Genomic DNA, 22,303 nt, shown 5'->3' with positions numbered 1-22,303 from the left:
TCTGGCTGTGTTGCCTAATGGCTGGGATATGTTAAGATGAATTATTTTTACATAGGACCTGTTAGACAAATCTGCTCACACCTGATGGCCCAGTACACCCTGTGACTGAACTCAATGAGTCAGGGGAACCAAGACAGTGCATACTACCGATTGAGGAACTGTTACTTTCTTCTCTAGAACATGGTTTTTATTTTCGTTGCAGTTAATGGGCCATAAGAAATGTAGATACCTCCTTGATAGGGCTGGGCAAGAACCCACCAACTAACCCCAGTTTGAGCACGAACCAAGCCAGTTCGTGGTTCATGAACTGGGATTCGGGAGAACCACCTCCCACAATCCGTTTGTGAGGTTTGTGGGAGGGTTCAGACGGCATTTAAATACCCCCAAAGCTTACTTCCTGGTCGGCGGCCGAGCTGGAATTGAACTCCAAAGAAATATAAATGCTGTTGGAGCCCATCACCCGGCCCATAGCCCAACTTGGAGGTGGGCTCTAAAGGCATTTAAATGTCTTTGGCGCCCACCTCTGGGTTGAGCCAGCCCAACTGAGCCCCGAGAGTGAGAGCCAAAGGCCTTTATAGGCCTTCAGAGCTCACTCTTGGAGCTCTTGGCTGAGCTCTCAGAGTGAGCTCTGAAGGCTTTTATAGGCCTTATATGCCCTTATATGGGCAGACCCCACCTGGAAATGGGCTATGAAGGCCTATAAAGGCCTTCGGAGTTCACTCTCGGGGCTCAGTCAGGGCAGCCTGACCCGGAGGTGGTCTTCAAAGGCATTTAAATGCTTTCGGAGCTCACTTCCAGGAGGGGCTGTCCCGACAAACTTCTCTGAGGCATGAACCAGTTTGTGCAGTGGAGAAATTCGTGGAAGTTCATGGTTTGGAGGTTTGTGAAAACTACGAATCTCAATTTTTCCAGTCTGTGCCCACCCCTACTCCTTGATTCTTTGGCTGTGGCGGTACAAAGAAAGCTTTGGCTTTGTGAGCACAGGTCCCTTCCATGGACATTCATGTGTGTGGTTCTGTTGGATGACAGCCCCCACATTCCTTCTGGTGTTCCTGTCAATAGAAATAGGAGCTGAAGGTATCACACTATTTCGTGATCCCATGGACCAGATCACGCCAGGCTTTCCGGTCTTCCGCCATCCTCTGAAGTTTGCTCAGTTATATATATAATGGGTTTTAATTCTCTCTGTTTTGTCCTGCTCAGGTTTTCCCTGACACTGATTGATACATTGGACACTCTTGTGGTAGGTTCTACCTGGACTTCCATTTTTTATCATTATGTTTGTGAACTGTTAAATGTTTGAGTATAATTTATGGTAATCTTAATGAAGAACTTCATAATCAGTGTTGGCTTTTGGGGAAAACGTGCTCTTAATTAGTTTTGCGCTGTATTGTTTACCTGTGCTACTGCTTCAAAAAAGTTTGCTGCTGCTCTAAGAGCGAGAGTTCTAGATCCAAGACTACTAACGATGTAACCCAACCTGCCTGGTTCCTCTGCTCATCCTCTACATTTTTGTGCAACCACTGCTGCCAGATTGGAGCCTCGTTCCTCTCCTGTTGCTTTAGCTTTGATCTCTTTGCTTTTCCTCCGTTCTCCCCGCCTTTCCCCCCCTTTCCAAACTGGCAGTGCGTAGTGGGAGCTGTTGGCCCTATGCATGCAGAGTCTGACATATGGTGCGGCATATGTGTGGCTGGTTTTTGATGTCGATCCACTTTGCAACTAAGCCCACACATATTGTGGCATTGCCAAACTACTGAAAGTTGGTTGGGTAGTGAGTGGCATTGTAAACAAGCTGAGTTGCTGGCTGGATATCTTGGAAGGAATGGCATGGCGGATTTATCAAGTGCCTGTCTTTGCCTGGTCAACTCAGTAGCCCCATTCTTAATATGCCAACTGGGCCACCCTTGGAAGTAGATTTCAGTTTGGTGCCAGTGTTCCCTGCTCATAAAGAAGAATGGAAAAGCCCTAGCATGCTCAGGGCTCTCAGAGTGCATTTTATGCAAGCCAACCCACTTATTTCCTCAACTGTGGGCAACCTGATGTGGTAGAACTTTGAACATTCTAACTTTTACATTGACACTAAAGTGGAAGGTTTGGAAATCATCAGGAAACACTCATTCTTCAAGCCTAACTTCGTGTTACACAGTTCTCCTGACGTGTCTGGATCCACCAAGATCCCCTGTATCAATTTCCCAACCTGAAAGGGCCCTGGGGGGCACTATGTGTGTCATTGGGGGTGCCATGTGTACTGATGGACTACACATTGTGGGGACTCTGTGCACTTCTGATAGAAAAATCCTCATGATGGACCTGGTAATAACATGAAGACTAGTATGGCTCTTACATAACACACTTGTATGAGAAATTAGAAGTTTATGGCCAAATAATTAGCTAGTTAGTTTAAATAAAAGTTGTGAAATTCAGCTCATTATTCCATTGCCCTTTCTGTTCCATTAATACTGCTAGGTCAAATACTGAAATCATGATATAAGCAAGAGTTGACAGAATTCTGTCTTATGTGATCCTGGAAGGCAAGACCGCCTGATACCTTCGTAGCTTTATTTCTCTCCTAACCTTAACCATTCAGATTCATGTACATCACTCCACTGCTCTGTAGGCTTCCTGTCTCCCGAGATTTGCTCCCAGTGCACATTCCTCTGCTTTTCATTCTGCCCCATACAATTCCTCCTTCTTTTGGATGTGAGGTTCTATATGAGGCTTGTGCACAATGGAAGGAACACTTGTATGGCAAACTGACATAATTTTTTCTGCAGAATCTGGACTGTGAACCTTGTTGCTAACTGTTTTGTTCACTGAAAAGTTTAATGCTTCAAGCCATCAGCCTGGCTCAGTCAGTTGATATTGGAAGCATCTGAACTGGAAACATAATATGATACAGACATTTCAGTATATATTGGAAAGAGAAATGATTACCTGACAACCATGAACTTTCAACTTGGCATCTTGAAAGAGTTTTACTCAGTTAAATAAAGTTTCAGACTTTTTGAATAACATTGGCTAAGTCATTCTTCAGGTTACATGCTGGGGGTGGAATTAGAGTGGTATAATCCCTAAAATATACTTTTTATTCTTTTTTTAACCACAGCAGATGGCATTTTGATTAACTGCTTATAGGCATTCGAGTAACTTTTGCTGTACTTTCTCTCTCGCCCATCAATAGCATCTTGTCCAGCCTTGAGACAGGATGCCATATATAACTTTACTGCCCATAAAATGTGCCTGTCCAGGCTTTTCTGCCACCCCCAGCAGTTTGTCGTTGGCCAGTGTAGCGTAGTAGCTGGATGTGAAACTTTGGAAGTCCCCAGTGTGTAACTTGCTCAGCCATTGCTCATAGCCCATCCAGGCAACTAACCCCTCCACACACACACCTATATGTAAGGCTTGAAGAAGTCTTTGAATGTATCTGAAGAAGTGTGCGTGCACACGAAAGATTATACCTGGAACTAAACTTTGTTGGTCTTGAAGGTGCCACTGGACTCAAACTTTGTTCTGTTGCTCAGCCAGAGGTCATTTTGGGGGGGATCGCGGGGGACCGCAGTTCCCCCGGGTGAGGTACGGGGGGCGGGGCACATGACGAAGCCCCGCCCCCTGCTTCCGGCCGCCCCGCTTCCGGCCCTCATTCAGCCAGGAGGAGGCAGGGGAAGGGGTAAGTTGCTTCCTCCCTGCCTCTCCCTACCCCTGCCTGCCTGGGGCCACGGAGGGCCTTCGCGGGGCTTCCTTGCACTCCCGCCAGCCTTGCAGGTCCACCGCCGGGCCCCTCATGGGGCTCGGCAGTGGAGCTGCAAGGCCAGTGGCGGTGGCCGGGACCATTGGGGGTGGGGTGTGTGGCCTTATGACACACTTCCGGTGATGTCAGGGGTGTGTGGCCTTATGACACACTTCCGGTGATGTCAGGGGGTGTGGCCTTATGACACACTTCCGGTGATGTCAGGGGGTGTGGCATATGCTAATGAGTTATGCTAATGAGTTCCCCTAGCTCTTTTTCTACGAAGTGACCCCTGTGCTCAGCCATGGGTAAGTGTCCCGATCTTCAGTCTTCTGTCTGTAATGTGGGTAATAATGCTTATCTACTTTACTCCCCAGCTGTAAGATGACTGACTGAAAATCCATTATGGGTGAAATGAACCGTTTATTTTAAAAATCTATTTACAACATTTGTATTCCACCTTTCTGCCCTTACGAGGGCTGCCAAGGCGGCTAACAGTTTAAAACACGCATGATAAAATACATTTTGAAACCATTAAAACAAACACACTTTTCTCAAACATACCTCATTAAAACAGCTTTTAAAAGAGTTATAATAACATAAAACATTGGTTAGGAAGGGAGAGATCATTGAGGAATGCAAAATGAAACAAAAAAAAAAGGTCTTCAGCTGCTGGTGGAAGATGGCAACAGAAGGGGACAGACGAATCTCCCTGGGGAGAGAGTTCCAGGGCTTTGGTGCCATGACCAAGTAGGTCCTGTCCTGAGTCACCGCCCACCTAATCTCAGAAGGTGGGGGCACCCAAAGCAGGGTCTCCAAAGATGGCCATGATGGTTGGGCAGGTTCACAAGAGGTTAGGTTTGCTAATCAAAACAACGTTTCATTCTGTTAGAATAACACTTGAAGGTTTCCTCTCTTCTCTTGAGTTTCCAGATCTCATGGGCAGCTGTGGCGTTCCTTGATAAATACCATCACCCACCTATACTTCTTACCAGATTTTAAAGGATCTACTCCATCATGCTGTGCCCTGTGACCTCTAATCTATTTACATATCCTATCTCTGCATGTTTTGAAATGATTGAGATTTGATATGATAAAAATTTGAAGTCTATGATGATTTCTGTTGCATGTCAGTTTCACAGATGGGGAACTCATTGCTTAATGTTTTTGCTTGTGTGTGTTTGTGTGTGTGTATTGCAGGTATTGAATAAAACCAAAGAGTTTGAAGAGGCTGTTAAAAAAGTGATCAGAGATGTTAATTTGGACAATGACGTTGTAGTATCAGTGTTTGAAACAAACATAAGAGTTCTTGGGTAAGTTTGTTCCAAAAAAGTACCGCAGTTGGTATAGTTTATGGTTAATATACTTCAAGGAAGACCCAAGTGTGTTGTCAAGAAAAGAGGGGGCTGTCATACATTTGCATGCAAGTATGTGCAATAATTTTTAAAGACCACCTTTGTGTATAATCATTTTTTGAGAGCATCTTACCTTCAGGGACCTCTTTCTTTGGGTAAATACGGTCCTTGTCCTTTTAGCACTTAAGAGTAATGGAAATTCATAAAGTTCTTTGACCTGTGTAAATCATGGGGACAAAGTAGTCTTATGTAATTCTTCTTTATTTTGCATAGTGTTCACTGGTCTGCATAATTCTCAGTCTACTAGATAGTGCTGTCATTGAAGCCCCAACCACCGGGAATCATATCTTGCCTTCTGATACTTCAGCAGAAATAGCCCACCCTTCTGTCATGGTACAGACAGGGTTAAACCTCAGTTGAAAAGCAGCGGCTCCTGATACCTCAACAGTAGCCACCTTTAGAGCCAGTTTGGTGTAGTGGTTAGGAGTGTGGACTCTAATCTGGGAGAACCGGGTTTGATTCCCTACTCCTCCACATACAACTGCTGGTGTACTTTGGGTCAGTCACAAGTTCTCTCAGAGCTGTTCTCTCACGAGCAGTCCTCGAAAGAGCTCTCTCAGACCCACCTACCTCACAGGGTGTCTGTTGTGGGGAGGGAAAGGGAAAGGAAATGGTAAGCCGCTCTGAGACTCCTTCGGGTAGTGAAGGGCGGGGTATAAATCCAATCTCCTCCTCCTCCTTCTTTACATCTGCACCAATCCTTAAGTATTTCCAGGTTTGAGATCAGTATTGTCATGATGAATGTAATTCCTGAAATATGTTCTCTTTTGTTGTGTTAGAGGGCTTCTAGGTGGGCACTCTGTAGCAATCATGCTGAAAGAAAAAGGTGAAGACATGCAGTGGTACAATGGGGAACTTCTGCGCATGGCAAAGCAGTTGGGCTACAGGCTCTTGCCAGCTTTTAACACCACCAGTGGTCTCCCATATCCAAGAGTGAGTATGACAGGTTGGGGGTAGGGGCAGGGAAATTGAAAACTTCCCTCTGAAGCATCGTAGTGCAAGACTGCTGAGCTCTGGGGACAGATAGCTAGCGTCCTGCTCCACTGATCCTGGACCTTAGTAGTTTAGTGCCACTGCTTTGCAGTGCTGGCAGCTGAGATTTCGGGCTAAGCAAATTGGAAGTCGTTTCTGTAGTCCCAGACCTGAGCCATACAGTGCTCAAATGAGGAGATCTTTAGGAGTGGATCCTATGGTCCCATTATGTTGTGCACCAACAGTTCCTCTGACAGATCAGCCTTTTCTGTCTGTAAGGAAGGGGGAAGATGATTTTGTTTTACCCTCTGCACTGTTTCTTCAGGTTCACTAACCCAAAGGAGCATGATTTCAGAGGGCAAAAACAGGCTATGGCTAGGGGGAGTTGCTTTCTTCTATGTCCTCATGCTGCTTAGGATCCAAGCCTGTATTTCTCCTTCCCCAGGCTTTATGGGAAAAGTTGGAGTTAGAGATGTACAGCCTTCACACCCTTTAGGAAAGCTGTGCTGGGGCTTGAGAGGCCAATTTTCTCTTCCCTTTTAACTGACATACAACCACCCTGAACATTCTGTACCTCCTGGAGAACTGTGAGCATGCTTAGTCCTTAACAGGCTGTTTAGGATTGGAGTGAGAGTGTGTCCTAGAATAAGCAGAAAACCTTGCTTTCTTTGTGGGCGGTTCTGTGACATTAGCTTACTAAGAGTAACTTAACAAGCAGGGGACCCACAAGGACTTGCAGGGGGGTATCTCATTTTCCCCTCCTCCACTATTTCCTCTTTCCTATCCCCGAAAGCTTCCATAGTTTCCTGTTTCCCTCTCTTCTTCCCACCCACCTATCTTTGTATCCCCATCGTCAGCTTTCTTTCCTTTCATCACCGTGGCAGCCTCTCCCTGGGAAATCTCTGGCTGAATTGTGTGGCGTTCGTTGCCAGGCCAGGCTCTGTTGCAAGGTCCTGGGTGATGTAGGCCCAGTTGTGTTGTGCCGACCAGGCCTGTTGCATGGTGGGGGACTTGGGGCATCTCCCTTTCTTCTAAATCCCCCCTCCCCACACAATTTCCCCTTCCCCTCTCCTCCTGGCAGCCATTTAATCTTCAACTCTCCCTGCTTCCTTCTCCCTTCCCACCCACCAGCCTGTCTTTTATGTCTCCTCCATGTTCAGCCATGTTAGTTATTTAATTTATACTGTGATTTTGGGGGCCCAAAGCAACTTACATCATCCCCCTGCCCTCCATTGTATCCTCGCAAGAAGCCTGTGCGATAGGTTAGGCTGGCTGTGGTTGTGTGGCCCAAGGTCCCCCAGTGAGCTTCCACGGCAGAGTGGAGATTTGACCTTGGTCTCCCAGATCCTAGTCGGGAACTCTAACCACTACACCACTTTGGCTTTCGTGGGGTGGTTGCTGTTGAACACCAGCAAGCGGCTGGGCTTGGGGGGGGGGGAGTCACACAAGTTGGATAGGTGCGAGTCACCTGACATCTGCCAGCCAGGCCCCTGCATTTTACTGAGGCTTAAAGACTGGTAATCCTGTTGTGGTTGCCCAACAAGAGTCACTGAGGGCATTCGTTTCTTATAACTACAAACACTGCTTCTGTTATTGTGGGGGGGCGGGGTGGTTAATCCACCAATGTCTTTTCCAGGTTTTTATGCAAACCTGGGGCATTTCCCAGGTTTGTAGGAAGAGCTGTCTTTCCTGTCCATGGCTGCAGTCTCTGGATTTAAGTATCCAGATTCAGCCATGTTGAGAATTAGATATATTGATTAATGTCCTCCTAAGAGAGAGGCGAGCTGACACTTACTTTGTATGTTAACTCATGGTATTCCACCCAGTACTTTTGCTTCTAACATGAACAGGTTACCCCAAATTTAGGGTTGTTTGTGATTTCGTATATTTGCCTATTAAAATATTCACAACAACTTTTGTGCCTGCTAGTAGTTAACTTTTGGGGATCTTTATCCAAAGACCCTGCATGTGTGCATTATTAGGTAATGCAGGCTCTCAGCCAGAGTTTTCTCTGAGCTTTCAGTTCCCTTCACAGCAGGTTTGGCACTCCAAGGCAAGCTGCTCTTTTAAAGCTAAATTCCCTGCTGCTTTGGTGCTGAACTAAGAACTTTAGAGAGAGCCAGAGCTGCATGTACGGTTCTTGCTTGCTTTGGATAATAGATTCACCCAAAACACTATCACTATGATAGTAAAGTTCGGTCTTGACTGCTTTCCCCCCCTTTAGGTTAACTTAAAATTTGGCCTAAGGAGTCCAGAGGCTCGAACAGGAACTGAGACTGACACATGTACAGCTTGTGCAGGCACTTTGATCCTGGAGTTTGCTGCTCTGAGCCGCTTCACAGGCGCAACAGTATTTGAGGTTTGTGGAAAGTGCTCATAATTATTATTTGTGCAACTTGAAACTTTGTTAGTATAGTTGCCTGTGCATTTGATTTCTGTTCTGGTATATCAGTTGCTTGAACTGTGTAATGGATAATTTGCTGTATTAGAAATGTCCAATCAGTTGCATATCCAAACTATGCTTGGAGGCATGGTGTCTTCAGTTGTCCTGGAAATTACTCCTCATGGTAAGAGGGCCGTACAAACAGCAAAGGTCTGGGAGGCAACCTACATAGGAATGCCCTCTCTTTCTTGCACTTCTGCTGGGGGTGGGTCTGAGCCTGTTGGTTCATGTCAGGGCTTAACTTGGACCTGGTTGCCGATAGGCTGGCATGAAGCACTAAGGGAATGTGGTGCCTCTCTTCTTTTCCCACCACTGGGAGGGGGCTTGCCCAGAGCTCTGCTGCCTCCCTGGACCCTTGTGACCTACTCAGAGGAGGATGGGTTGCAACTGGGGTATGGATGCTGAGAATCCTACTATGAATGTGCTTGACATTCGAACTGGCTGGGCTTGAAGGTGTCAATCAGGTGTGAGCCAATCACCCAGCCTGTTCAGTTCATGCCGGACAGCCATGAATGCCTGGCAGATTTTAAGAAAACAAGGTCAAAATGGGTTTGCCTCAGGGTTTTGCAGAACTGTGCGTGCACAAAAGTGCTTCCAGTTCAAACCGATCAGCAGCCATTAAGTGTCACTGGGGAGTACTTAGATGACCCACCAAAGAGTCAGATTTTATTAGAATGTGGCATTTATTTACGGGTGATGTACGTGTTTTGTGACTGATGAAACTGCCTTATTTAAACAATTGCCTAGAGAACACTTATGCAGCTCTCCAGAACTCACTTGGCTGTGTGAAAATGTGCGCGTGTGAAAAGTCTGTACTTCATGGTTTGGAAAGAATGCAATGAAACAATGTGCCGAACAGCCGCAGACAGGTTGATGATGAAAAGTCGAACCAATGGCCAAAAAATCAGCTGTCTCTTTGCAACTGCTGAACAGGATATGTGCTGAACTAGCGGGTGCTGGAGCATCCCTAGTTATGATCCACAGCTTTGAGAATCACTGACTTAAGCAGAGGCGGGATGACTCCCTTTATTCGTAACCACAAGCAGAATAGTTTTGTGAGTGGACAAGAACTAATTCTGGTTAATGCCCTTGGGACCTTATTTTCCTTCTTAGTGACAGGGCTCTAAATTTTGATTTTGTTATGCAAAATGCTACTTTTCTTTGTTGAGAAGGACAGCAATTAATACACCAGCAGTTTGCATCAGTTACCATTGCGCTAAAACTGCACTTCTTAGCAGAATGTTGTTGTTATTATCTTTGCTGCAGGAATATGCGCGGAAGGCACTTGATTTTCTTTGGGAGAAAAGACAGCGCAGCAGTAATTTGGTAGGAGTCACCATCAACATTCATACTGGTGACTGGGTCCGAAAAGGTACGAAACTTTCCAGCTCTACAGTCTCTGGGTACACCTGGCTCTCATTTGGGGAAAATGAGAACAGACCTAGGATACTATCCCTGGTTTTGGAGAAAATATTCCTCAGATTTCAGAGGTCTGGGGACGGCTCAGGACTGTTCTCAAAGATTGCACTACTGGTTGTCCATGCAACCCAGGAGAGGCATTTTATAAGGCGGAACTAAAATATGCCTACTCTGCCTGCTGGAAAAGATGCTTCCTTATGTGGATTAAACAAAAATATATACATGGACAGGGTAATATTGCACTCAGTGTAGCTTCTTCCCCCAGCAGTTTTTCTTTATGTCTTTACCTCCTCTTGTTAACTGTATTGCTAAAAGAAGGATTTTTTTTCATAGTAATGAAAACTAGCTGCAGCTGTATTCTTTTTAAAAACATAACAGCATTTTTTAATCTTCTTAGATAGTGGAGTTGGAGCAGGAATTGATTCATACTATGAGTATTTATTAAAAGCCTATGTCTTGCTCGGAGATGACAGTTTCCTTGAAAGATTTAACACAGTGAGTAGAACCGATACTACTACTTTTTTAACCTGGGATCTTTTTAAATGTCAGATGAAATGATAGAGTCCAGCTGTGCAGTTAATGAGTATAGCAAGAGTTGTTTAGAGCCTTGCAATTATCAGTCTCTCTTCATCCTTCAGATGTGTGATATTGTTGAACCTGAGATTGCTGGGTCGTTTTACCCTTCCCCGAACAAAGATGCCGTTCCATGCATCCATTCAGCGTTCCACCCGCTTCCCCTTATTACCAGACTGACTGTATATTGTGAGGCAGCTACAGGATTATGTACTCCCTTCCCTACAGGGAAGGCAAGACTGCAAAAGATTTTTCTTTGGATCTCATCAGCATGAAATAGTAGGACTCTAGTTTTAGAGTAGCTTATTAATCAGGCGTCATCAGCATATTTTGCGGACTGAAGGACAGGGTGGAGAAAGAAAACAGAGAACTTTCTCCCTCTCCCATAATACTAGAACTTGGGCGCACCCAGTGGAGTTTATGGACAATAGATTCAGAACAGGCAAAAGGAAGTAGTTCTTTACTCAGTGAGTAATTGTGGAATTCATTGCCAGTGGCTGAAGCAATAGGCATGAGCGCAGAAGGCTCTAAGGAGGGGTTAGACGGATTCGTGGAGGAGAGGTTCACTAGTGGCTACTAGCCCATGTAGCGTAAAGGGGAGCTCTTTATTCAGACTCAGCAAACCTTTGGATACCAGTACGAGGAGGCAACGTGTGCCCTGGTCTCTGTGCCTTGTTTGACCCTCCAGGGTAACTGGCCATCGTGTGAGACAGGATTCTGGAGTAGATGGACCGATCTAATCCAGCAGTGCTCTTATGTTCTTGTAGTGTCACTTTCAGAAACAGGTATGAAAAGACTAAAGGGGGCCCACAAATGGTTATGGCAGAACAGAGTCGTTAATCTTTAATGCACCAGTGGGCTCTCTGTGTGTTCTGACTACCTTAGACATATTTAGCTACCTTTGTGGAAAAATAATTACCTTGCAACTAGCATATGACAGTTTAAGATATGCATTTATTTATTTGATTTAAACCCTGCCCTCCCCGCCAAAGCAGGCTTAGAGACCTGAAGGTATCATACCAGATCAAAACAGTAGAACAAATTAAAATCATAAAACAGTTTGTATTAAAACAGTAGAACAAATTAAAACCATAAAACAGTTTGTAAGGTGGTACAATTTCAGGATGGCAGAATAACTGTCCTTAATCACAGTGGGGGATCTAGTCAGCAATAGAGATGAGGTGGGCGTCCAGCCCTGTACGTATAATTCACTAACATGGGTGTAGATGTTAAACACATGGCACAGGAGCAGGCAGCCAAGGATGTATTGCAGGGCACACGTTCCTCGGTCGATGCTGGACTATTAGATGTGGTGCTGAGAACACATTCCAACAGGAAAAAAATGTTGATTAATAATGTCATCTGGGCTAAAATAGTGAGGGGGTGATCCCATTTGGTGTTAGAAGCAAGACATGTTTTTGTGAGGAATGTATGGCTCAAGTCTTGCATAATGTAAATGGAGGGCAAATCAATATGCTTGTGTGACATGGAGCAGGCAGAGAGTGTTCCGCTGAAGACTTCCCGTGTTCCTCTTTTGTAACAATCTAGAGAAAGAACACCCCCCTCCCAGAATGAATTTCCTCTCTCCCACCATTACTGCAGTTAGCCCATGCCAATGCATCTGTTGTTAACTACAGTGAAGGCTGATGAGGTATGTTACCACAGAGGTGGGCCGGCCACATTTTATGCAGGATCTGAAAGGTTGGGGACCCCTGATCTGTATGAATTTGTGGGTTGTTTTGGGCAGCTGTTTTTGAAAGCTAAGTTTAAAAAAAAGTGGAATGTAGCCAGGATCTGTTAAGCTGGGTATCTTTCAGTACAGGGGAAGCTATTCCTTCTGCGGCCCTGTATCTGCATGCATTTGGGGAGGGAGCAGGTTAGGTCTAACTTTGCAGGTGTATTTGGTGTGCAAGATGAGCTCACAAGGATCTGTTGCTCTCCAGCATTACGATGCCATAATGAGATACATTAGCCAGCCACCACTCCTGCTGGATGTGCACATACACAAACCAATGCTCAATGCTCGGACCTGGATGGATTCTCTGCTAGCATTTTTTCCAGGTTTGCAGGTAGGATGTTCCTGATCTGTAGATACTTTTAAACTTTTCTTTCTCTTCATACTATTTGATTATAATGTACTAGCTAGCCAGTTACAGCAGTTCTTCTAATGTGGTTGTGGGGGCCCAGGGCTCTACTGGTAGCAGGAGCTCCTTTGCATATTTGGCCACACCCCCTAGTGTAGCCAATCCTCCAAGAGCTTACAGAGCTCTTCTTACTGGGGCTACTGTAAGCTCTTGGAGGATTGGCTACACTAGGGGGTGTGGCCTAATATGCAAAGGAGCTCCTGCTACCAGTAGAGCCCTGGTCCCATTTGAAATATAGAATCAAGACTGAGCAATTTCATTCAAATCAATCCAAAACACACTGTGCCTCAGAAAACTGGAGAGTGTCTGGGAAGAATAATCCCCTGTGCTCCCTCTACTGGTTGTATTACCTAATTAACATTGACAACTTTGGCAGATTGTGAAAAAATTAATTTCCTTCAAGCCCACACTAATTCACAACATGTTTGTCATGTTTTATATTGTCGCTTATTTTATAAGGCGTGTCGGACATTTAATATTAGGCAATAGTATATAGTAGAGCAATAGCTTAAGACTTCTTTTTATCTAAATGTGATGTTACCTATTTGTGCTTTCCCTGTCTTTCAATGATCAGTCTTTCAAAATTAAGTTATTCAGATTAGAAGTTTATTGACTAACTCAGAATTTGAGTCTTTTAGTCTCTTTCTGTGTTTTTAATCATCATCAGTCTTTCATAAAGTGACCCTTCACATTTCTGGGATTTGTCTTCATCCTTTTTATAAAGTGCCTAAAAAAGTACCAGATGGTAACTTTTATTTATTCTTTTTTATTTAAAACATTTATTAGCCCCCTTTCTTCCTTATGGAGCTTAAGGGGGCTTACAAATGTCCACTCTGCCATCAAACACAACCGACTTATTTCACAAAAGTGTCTGTGTACCTGATTGACCTTTAAGATACTTGCCTTGACATTTAACATCTCCAAAAGACCATTCCCTCATTGCAAAATTTAAATTTGTAGAAACCTGCCACGCGTATTCAGTTTAAAACTGTTGAACAGACTAACCAAAATGCCAGTACAGGCATTCCACACTGGCAGAAGTAGATCTTGGTCCACCTTCCGCCAGCGGACCCTGTTAGGGGACCCTTGCAGATAAATATTCACAGATGACATCTCTAGGGTCTACTCAGTTTTTGCTTGCTGCGTCATTTTCTTCTGTCAAATTCCTTCGTTTTGGTGGTTTATGGAGAAAGGCAAAGAGTTGAGCATGTTGTGACTAAGAAAATATAATGACAGGAAACTATCTAAATTATCTTGAATGGGTACGAGATAAATGTTAACCTTTTTTTCTGTTTTGGGTTCAAGGTATTGAAAGGTGACATTAGACCAGCTATAGAAACTCATGAGATGCTGTATCAAGTAATAAAAAAGCATAACTTTCTCCCTGAGGTAGGCGTGTGTTTAAAAGTTTATCACTCTCTTCGGAAGATTTGTCTGTTGTGTGTATTTGATGAAGAATTTTACCCTGCGTTTCTTCTCTAATATGGCCTTCAAATTGGTTTACAAAATCAGTGAAAATGATACAACCAACCGACAGTACAAAGAACCACCAGCAGCAGATGGGAGGCAGATGTTTCAGATGACTATCAGGCACTAGAAGGAATGGTGGATGTCTACTGATTGATTATTAGCCCTGCATACATTTATCCTAGTGCCTCCTTGAGTGTATAAAGTTTTTTCCTCTTCTTACTGCACTTCCCATAGTAGTGAAAGTAGGACAGCAGGAAGAGCCTTTACTTCTGCACACATTTCTGTACCCCTCTTTAGGGCCAAACTGTACATTTCCTGTGAAACTACAGCTTGTGTAGCCCCACAGTGGTGCAGATGCAGCCCCTTCTGATCCAAATGGCACAGGAGAGAAGCCTGAAGCCCCAAGTTATGCTCCTGAGCCAAACTGTGCCCTGGTGCATTTGGAACATTAGTCCCCTGATGTCACGTCCATCTGCAAAAAGGATGCCATCAATTCAGGTTCCCTCAATCCTACTCAGGTCATAGGTAACTGGTAATTTGGTCCTTAGCTTGCTGTTCATCTGGATGCACTTATTGATACACATTCCCTTTAAAAATTTTTTATTAAAGTGCAACAGTACATAATCAGAACCAATATACAGAGCAAACGATACATCTAGTTCACAAATTAAAAACAAAGGAAGAGAAAGCATGCAGTTACAGTTATTCCTTTCATTTCCATTCATTTTAACAGCTTATTTTTTAAATTGTCATCTTAAAACACTAGAATTCTGAATTGCTGTTAGTTTGACTATTGATAACAAATCCCACATATTTGGGAACAATTGTAATTTGCCAGGCAACGTCAATTGTTTCCAATAATGTGCAAATACCATCCTCACAGATGTCAGAGCTCCGGGATCAGTAGTTTATATTTATTTAGTTACGATGTGAACACAATTTAAGAGAGAAATTTCAAGTTTCAAATTAAGGACCAATCCCTGTATTTCAAAAATTGTCTTTTGTACTCATTTCCAATAAACTTGAGCCCTGGGGCATGAGCCCCAAATATGAATGTAGCCTGCTTTTGGAGAGGTACAAAACCAGCACTCATAACTAGCTGAGAGTGGAAGTTTAGACAACTCTGTATTCAGTGCTAGGAGCCACTGGTGCACCATTTTAAAGCAGCTCTCTTTTTTTTGTATGCTGGAAGAAAACTCCACTCCATTTGTCAGGATCCAAACAATAACCAAGGCTCTTAGTGCATTTAAGAATATGGGGTTTCCCATTATCGGACTTGAACTATGCAGTATAGAGTAGATCTTGGACAATATTTTCTTGTCTGATGTCACTATAAGCTGTGCAAATTGTGTCAGTTCATATGCTTCCTTACCAGATTGAACACACATTTTCGTGGTGGAGGCATAATATCAAAACCTAGGGTTGGTCCCACCAAGCCACAAGTGCAAAATTGTGGCTCTTTCCCACATTCCTCTCCCCCCAGCAGTCCCATTTAACCTCAAGAAAGTTTATTCCTGTTGTCACAGGACCTGTGTGGGCGGTTAGTTATGCAGGGCGGGGGGGCTGCACTGGGGAGGGAAAAGATAAGGAAACTGCTTTCTCCTGTCAGGGTAGCTGTACTTCGTACTGTAGCCAGGGATGGAATGGGATTGAAGTGGGAGAGGAACGTGGGAAAGATCAGTGACTAGTGCCTGCTGCTGGATGGATCAAGCATGATACGTACTCCCAGCCTCGGTTCACAGTCTGTAACATGAGAATAACCGTCACTTATCTCTAAAATGGTTATGCCGAAGATACTGTACAAAGCATAACTATTTAATACTTACTTACATCATCTTCCTCTTTGTCCTCTTCAGGCTTTCACAACAGACTTCCGAGTTCATTGGGCTCAGCATCCTTTACGGCCAGAATTCGCAGAGAGCACTTACTTTTTGTATAAAGTAAGGGGTTTTTTGGTTGTTCAAATTCAAGGCAAATTCAGTCCTAGAAATTGTTAGGCAAAGGAATGAAGGTATTTTAGTATTTAATCACAGGAAATGATGTGAATGCATTCTAATTTTTGGTTGCTTCACACCAATGAAGTTTAGTTGGCAGTAGGTTGAGAACTGGTAGAAACTACCAATTTTGCAAACTACAGTGTACGGAATTCATTAGCAATAGGAGCTGGTAATGGCCTCTAAATTATATGGCTTGTCAAAATGTTTTAAGGGCCTTTGTTGTCATGGTAGCCAGATGTGTCTACCATATTCGAAGTCAGTATCTGATTACCAGATGCTGAAGGCAAACAGCAGAAGACTACTGCCTCCATCTTTCTTTGGTTGTGGACTTTCTGGAAATACTTAGTTTGGACCCTTCTGGCAAGTGACCTGCAGTACAGATACTCCAGAATAGTGGAGTTACTCCAGAGAGATCAGTGGTCTTAGACCGGAGCAACTCTGCATAGGACAGAACTGTTAGAGGACAATCCTAAGCATGTCTACGCAGAAGTAAGTCCCATTGAGTTCAAGGGGACTACCCTAGTGAGTATGTTTAAAGATTGCAGCAATGGGGACTCCCTTGTAAATATGGTTAAGGATTGCATCAGTAGTGATGGACTTTTGCTCTTTCCTAGCATAGATGGTTCTGGGGTTTGGATCCTTGGTCTCTAAGGGATGAGACATTCTTGCAAACCTGATCTATTCATGTTTTCAGTGGGACTATTTCCAGGATCTTTCCCATTCTTTGTATAATTCACAACTGTATTTTTACAGTTTGGTGTAGTGGTTAGGAATGCAGACTCTAATCTGGGAGAACCAGGTTTGATTCCCCACTCCTCCACATGTAGCTGCTGGTGTGACCTTGGGTGAGTTACAAGTTATCTCAGACCTGTTCTCTCATGAACAGTTCTCTCAGAGCTCTCTTAGCCCCATCTACCTCACAGGGTATCTGTTATGCGGAGGGGAAGGGAGAGGAGATTATAAGATGCTCTGAGACTCCTTTGGGAAGCGAAGGGAGGGGTATAAATTCAATCTCTTCCTCTTCTTCTATTTAAAAATGTACTGGAGTTATTCCATTGATATTCAAAGACTGTCTCCTTTGGATCTCTGAACAATGCTCTCATCTACCACCATGGCTGGATGCAGTGAGCTGCTCCTTCCACTTCAAAGTATCTTTTTATTTTTGAGATATGTGTAGATCAAAGCTATTTTTAAAGGTATGTCACTAGGTCAAATACCAGAATAATATTTGGCAAGTAAATGTAATGTGTTACTTCTGGAATAACACTGCATATTAAATGCTTAACATTCTCTTTTAAAAACAGGCTACGGGAGATCCTTACTACCTGGAAGTAGGAAAAACTCTAATTGAGAACTTAAATAAATATGCCCGAGTACCTTGCGGGTTTGCAGCAATGAAAGATGTCCGTACTGGAAGTCATGAAGACAGGTAACAGATATCGAAAAGTACATCATCTGCAAAAGCTCAGTTGAAATCTGGAGTATACATACTGGTTTTCTTTGCAATAGCTAACTGGTGTATTAAGCTTCACAGTCTTTAGTACCCAGGTTACCTACAACAAGGTAACTTATTTTGTTTTTAAAAAGTAAATTACTTCTTATAGCTGTCTGTGAAGGTGTCATTATAATTGTTTTTCCAAAGAAAGTGTAAAGGTGTTGAGGGTGAAAGCAGGGTTTTGTCCATGTCACTTTAGAATTCGCACCAGTTTTAACGGGCATTTACTTTAGTGCTTTCTTCATTCGAAAGTGTCCTCCCACATTTCGCTACTTCTGTGGCTCACAAATTTGTATTCAGAGTATGTTCTTCCTTCCCTTTCTAGGATGGACTCTTTCTTCCTGGCGGAGATGTTTAAGTACTTATACCTGCTCTTTGCTGATAAGGAAGATCTGACTTTTGATATCGAAGACTATGTCTTTACTACTGAGGCTCATTTGCTACCTCTCTGGCTGTCTACTACAAACCAAACAGCCCCTAGGAAAAATATTGTAAGTGCTGCTTTAGAAACTTAAAAAAGCAAGATGGTAAAATCCGAGGGTGTGATCCATCCCTGTGCAGTTGCAGCTGCCCAAATCAAAAAGGGTCAGCACAGAGCTCTTTCCTCCCTCTGGCACCCCCAACACCTTGGGAGCCTGCAGGCCTCACAACTCTCTGGTCCATTATTAGGAATGGGAAGCCAGGGGCACCTCCTGAATCCTCACCCCGCCCTCCTTAGCAAGTCGCATTCCTGGTGGTGGACGAGTGGAGAAAGGGACAAGGCTATGTAGAGGCCATAGGCAACGGTGCCTAGACAAGGATGGACCATGCCCAAAGTATTCAAGGAACAGGACTTTAATGTAAATGTACTGTGACAGATTGCAGGTGTCATCTTGAATTTCTAGCACATGAATTAGACTCAGAAATAGGTGAATACTGGAAGATACGGGCCAGCTTCTTCTGCATTACACCTGAAACAATTGCATGTCTCCCCCTCCCACCACAGAAACACGCTGCAGAAAGCTGGGTTTTTACCTAGCTCCCTGAAGGGCAAGCGTGCATAGAGACAGTCGTGCATTGCAAAATGCACATAAAGATGTTACCGCAGGTACACGTTAACCTGTGCAGCAGCCCCCAGTAATACATAAAGAGATGGATCCAACCTTCCTTTAGATTAAGTGGGTCTTCTTGCAATGCAAAGGGTTTCAGACTTGAGCCAGAAGAAAACGTGTGGTATCAAGAGTTTAATAAATAGATTCCTCAGCGGAGTGGTAGGATGGGGGTAAGATCCACCCCAGTGTGAATACACAACATAGCCCTGTCCAGTAGTCCTCTAGTATTCTGAACGCTGTGCTGTTGTACGTCCTGGGTAGGCTATGGCAAGCCCCCTTCCCTTACATTTCTCCTGGGCCCTTTTTCACTTTGCCCTCTTTCCCCCACCCCCCGGTTCCTGCTCATTTATTTTGCTAATTTGTAATTTGAAATTTTTCTACATGGAAAAACTGCTAAAGGAGTTGAGGAATTGATCTCCTTAAATAATCAACTGTTGCATTGGGAGCCTGGCATCTGAGGCTGTATTCTGCCTTATTGTGGTGTGAGCTGCTTCAAGCATCTGGGATTCATCTTCCCCCATATAGAATCTTTTGAATGCTTCTGATGACATGGTCATGCACAGGGTCAACTAGCTTTGCTGTTTGTGTAAATAGAATTGGTTATGAATGTGTGCAGGTAAACACGGTTGTTTGTGAACTGTTGCACACTTTTATCTTTTCGTGCTTGGTCTGCTTATAAATGTACTTGGAATGTAATTGCTCAGGCTTGGCTACTGGGATGACTTATATCCAAGAAAATACAGCTGCATTAAACAAATGCCACCTGCTCTCTTTCCTTCGTAGACTACAGAATACACTGAACTGGATGATAGTAACTTTGACTGGACGTGCCCCAACACCCAGATTCTCTTTCCAAATGACCCCATGTATGCTCAGAACATCAGGGAACCTCTGAAAAATGTGGTAGACAAGAGCTGTCCTAGGGGTGTATCTCGAGCGTAAGCTGTTTAATTATATACCTTTTGTACCCCTGAATACGTGTGTGCATGTGTGTGATTAAAAAGGAATGTACAGCAAGCTGATTCTGTTGATTCGATCCACTTGGTTTGCATGCATCTGAGCTTGACTAAGTTATTTTTTTTTTTACTGACACTCATGTTTGTGTTAGCCCTGCACAAGACAGGAGGCTGAATTCTACTCACTACTAACAAAATAACCTATGCAGAAATCGATTTAAGAAATCAACTAGCAGATCCTTTTTTGAGTTTATTAAAAGCAGTTGCTTGTTACAAGGATAAGGATTGTGTGTTCATGTATCTTTTTTTTCCTGCTCCCACATTACTTACACAGTGCATGATTGTAATATGTTAGAGGTCTCCACTCCAAAGAACTTACCTAAATGGTAGAAATGTGAGATTGGCAGTAAGGGACAGGGACAAAAATTAAGGTCTGATTAAGTACATCCATGCTTTTCAGAGAAACTTACCTGTTTGGCATTCTTCCTTGCCCGGCATTCTTTTTAAAATACATCTCTAATAGTTAGTTGCACATGTACTGTACTCTTGGTGTGCCATTGGGTCATGGTATGGATTCTAACTCTTGCACACCCAGGTGTGGCAGCCAGCATAACACAATGCATGTGGAATGTCATGTGGGTAGGTTTTCCTTGTGTGGCCAGTGTCACCTTTTAAATCTAGCCTAAGTAAAGGGATTAAAGACTGAATAGTAGGTGGTGTAGTTGCGAGGAGTAAATAAAAATGAGGAATGCTCAAAGCATCATGTGGCAAGAGCAATGGGAGATTTTGGTGGGACAGAGGCCAAAAAAATGAGTTTGTGGGAGCAGTGAGGCTGAAGATAAAAGTAAGACACAAGGCTCTGGAAAACCTTGTGTGTTATAAAGGATTCATGTTGAATGCAAAGCAGGATGAGCAGACTGGAGAGACCTGAGCAGCATAAGAAACCTGAACAGATCTGGCTAACTGGGTAGTGAATATATTGGGCGTTAGGAGAGACACACCACTGAAGAAAGAGGGAAGTGTATGAAAGATAAATTTGATAGTAGAATGGAGCAAGTGGTTTTTAACTGTGTTGGGAGGGAAGGCAAGCATGGAATGGAATCTGGTGAAGAAGAATCAAAATCAGACCCTCTGACATGCCCGGGCAATAAAGGGGAGAGTGTAAGTTCAGTCAAAAAACAAGACTTGAAAGGTTTAGGGGAAATGCTGAGAAACACACCAGAGTGCTTTTTATCCATCCATTCAGCTTTTAATGGCTTCTGTTGGCACCGCATGTATGGCTGCGGTCATGCACACCCACAGGTACACCGTTCAGATATGCAGTCAGCTGATAGTTTAAAAATATTGCCAGTGTCCTCTCTTGCAGGGAGGAGAGCTTGGGCAGTGGACCAAAGCCACCGCTGAGAGCAAGGGATTTCATGGCCAGCAATCCTGAGCATTTGGAGATCCTGAAGAAGATGGGAGTCAGCTTGATTCACCTCAAAGATGGAAGGGTCCAGCTGGTGCAACATGCTATCCAAGTAAGGACCCTCCTCTTGTTGCGTGGCGTTCATCTTGGACAAGCAGAGAGATGGGAATCCCACAATTCTTAATGGTGGGCATACGGGGACATTGTTTTCCAGATGCTTACCGTGTCTTGTAAGAAGCAAATGAGATAATGTCACATAGTTCTTGATGTTACAGAAAAGCTGGTTCCAAGCTGTACAGATTTTAATGCTTCACCATGAAAAAAAAAACCCAAGTCATGTGTGAATATTCTAGGGACAAACAGGAACATTTTTAGTAAGATTGTAAAGCTGGTTCCATGCTGTACAGATTTTAATGCTTCACCATGATGCACTTGGGAAATACAGGCAAATAATGAAGCAGGCAATTTTAATTAACCTCCTGTATACTCTCTGCTTCAGGTGGATTTGTTTAAAGCAAGTAATTAGTCTGAAATGCTTTTTGGTCTTAGTCTTGGTTAAATTTTGTTTGCAGTGCTAAAGTGAAGAAATAAAGGATCTGTTAACTTGCACTTGGATTGCTTAAAGATGTGAGATGTGTTTGGTTGGCTTTTTCATCAGGCGGCAAGTGCACTCGATGCAGAAGATGGCCTGCGGTTCATGCAAGAAATGATTGAGCTGTCCAGTCAACAGCAGAAAGAACAACAGCTACCTCCACGTGCGGTTCAGATTGTTTCCCACCCATTCTTTGGCAGAGTGGTGTTGACAGCTGGGCCTGCACAATTTGGAATGGACCTGTCCAAACACAAAGCAGGGGTGTGTACATTCTGTCTTAGGTCGTGCTTGTTGATTTAACATTATCATGGATTTCCTGCTGGAGAACTGTTCTGATAACAGGGATTCTTTAAACCAAATGTGGGGGGAGGCATATAAAATAAATGTCCCTAAGTCAAGATGACAGCTGTTCTTCTGAGAGTAACTTTGGATTGTTTGCTTGGAATGGCTCACTCTTAACTTGGGAGCAAACAGATTCAAGGCAAGGAGCCCAGAGGAGACTTCATTGTCCCTGGACCAGTGGGCATTGGCTGCTCTACTATTTAAATATCTGCATGCTGTGGTGTTAGGCATACAGTACAAGCCAAAAAAACCATTCTGT

The 22,303-nt window shown here is 43.7% G+C and overlaps 1 protein-coding gene across 1 annotated transcript in view; it reads left to right on the top strand.

Moving 5' to 3' along the window:
* EDEM3 (ER degradation enhancer, mannosidase alpha-like 3) overlaps positions 1–22,303 on the top strand; it is a 44,407-nt gene that overhangs the window by 11,561 nt on the left and 10,543 nt on the right. The window contains exons 4-17 of the mRNA XM_015412787.1: positions 1,204–1,243; positions 4,928–5,040; positions 5,922–6,075; positions 8,339–8,473; positions 9,824–9,929; positions 10,374–10,471; positions 12,493–12,618; positions 13,999–14,082; positions 16,020–16,103; positions 17,465–17,589; positions 17,981–18,146; positions 19,530–19,684; positions 21,069–21,222; positions 21,769–21,963. Of these exons, the coding sequence (XP_015268273.1) occupies positions 1,204–1,243; positions 4,928–5,040; positions 5,922–6,075; positions 8,339–8,473; positions 9,824–9,929; positions 10,374–10,471; positions 12,493–12,618; positions 13,999–14,082; positions 16,020–16,103; positions 17,465–17,589; positions 17,981–18,146; positions 19,530–19,684; positions 21,069–21,222; positions 21,769–21,963 (1,735 nt within the window). The remainder of the gene's footprint in view (positions 1–1,203; positions 1,244–4,927; positions 5,041–5,921; positions 6,076–8,338; positions 8,474–9,823; positions 9,930–10,373; positions 10,472–12,492; positions 12,619–13,998; positions 14,083–16,019; positions 16,104–17,464; positions 17,590–17,980; positions 18,147–19,529; positions 19,685–21,068; positions 21,223–21,768; positions 21,964–22,303) is intronic.

This window comes from Gekko japonicus, unplaced genomic scaffold (assembly GCF_001447785.1).
Source record: "Gekko japonicus isolate JY-2015 unplaced genomic scaffold, Gekko_japonicus_V1.1 scaffold793, whole genome shotgun sequence".
NCBI classification, from domain to species: domain Eukaryota; kingdom Metazoa; phylum Chordata; class Lepidosauria; order Squamata; family Gekkonidae; genus Gekko; species Gekko japonicus.
Note: the sequence above shows the minus strand (reverse complement) of the source record. Positions and strands in the feature narration are given on the sequence as shown.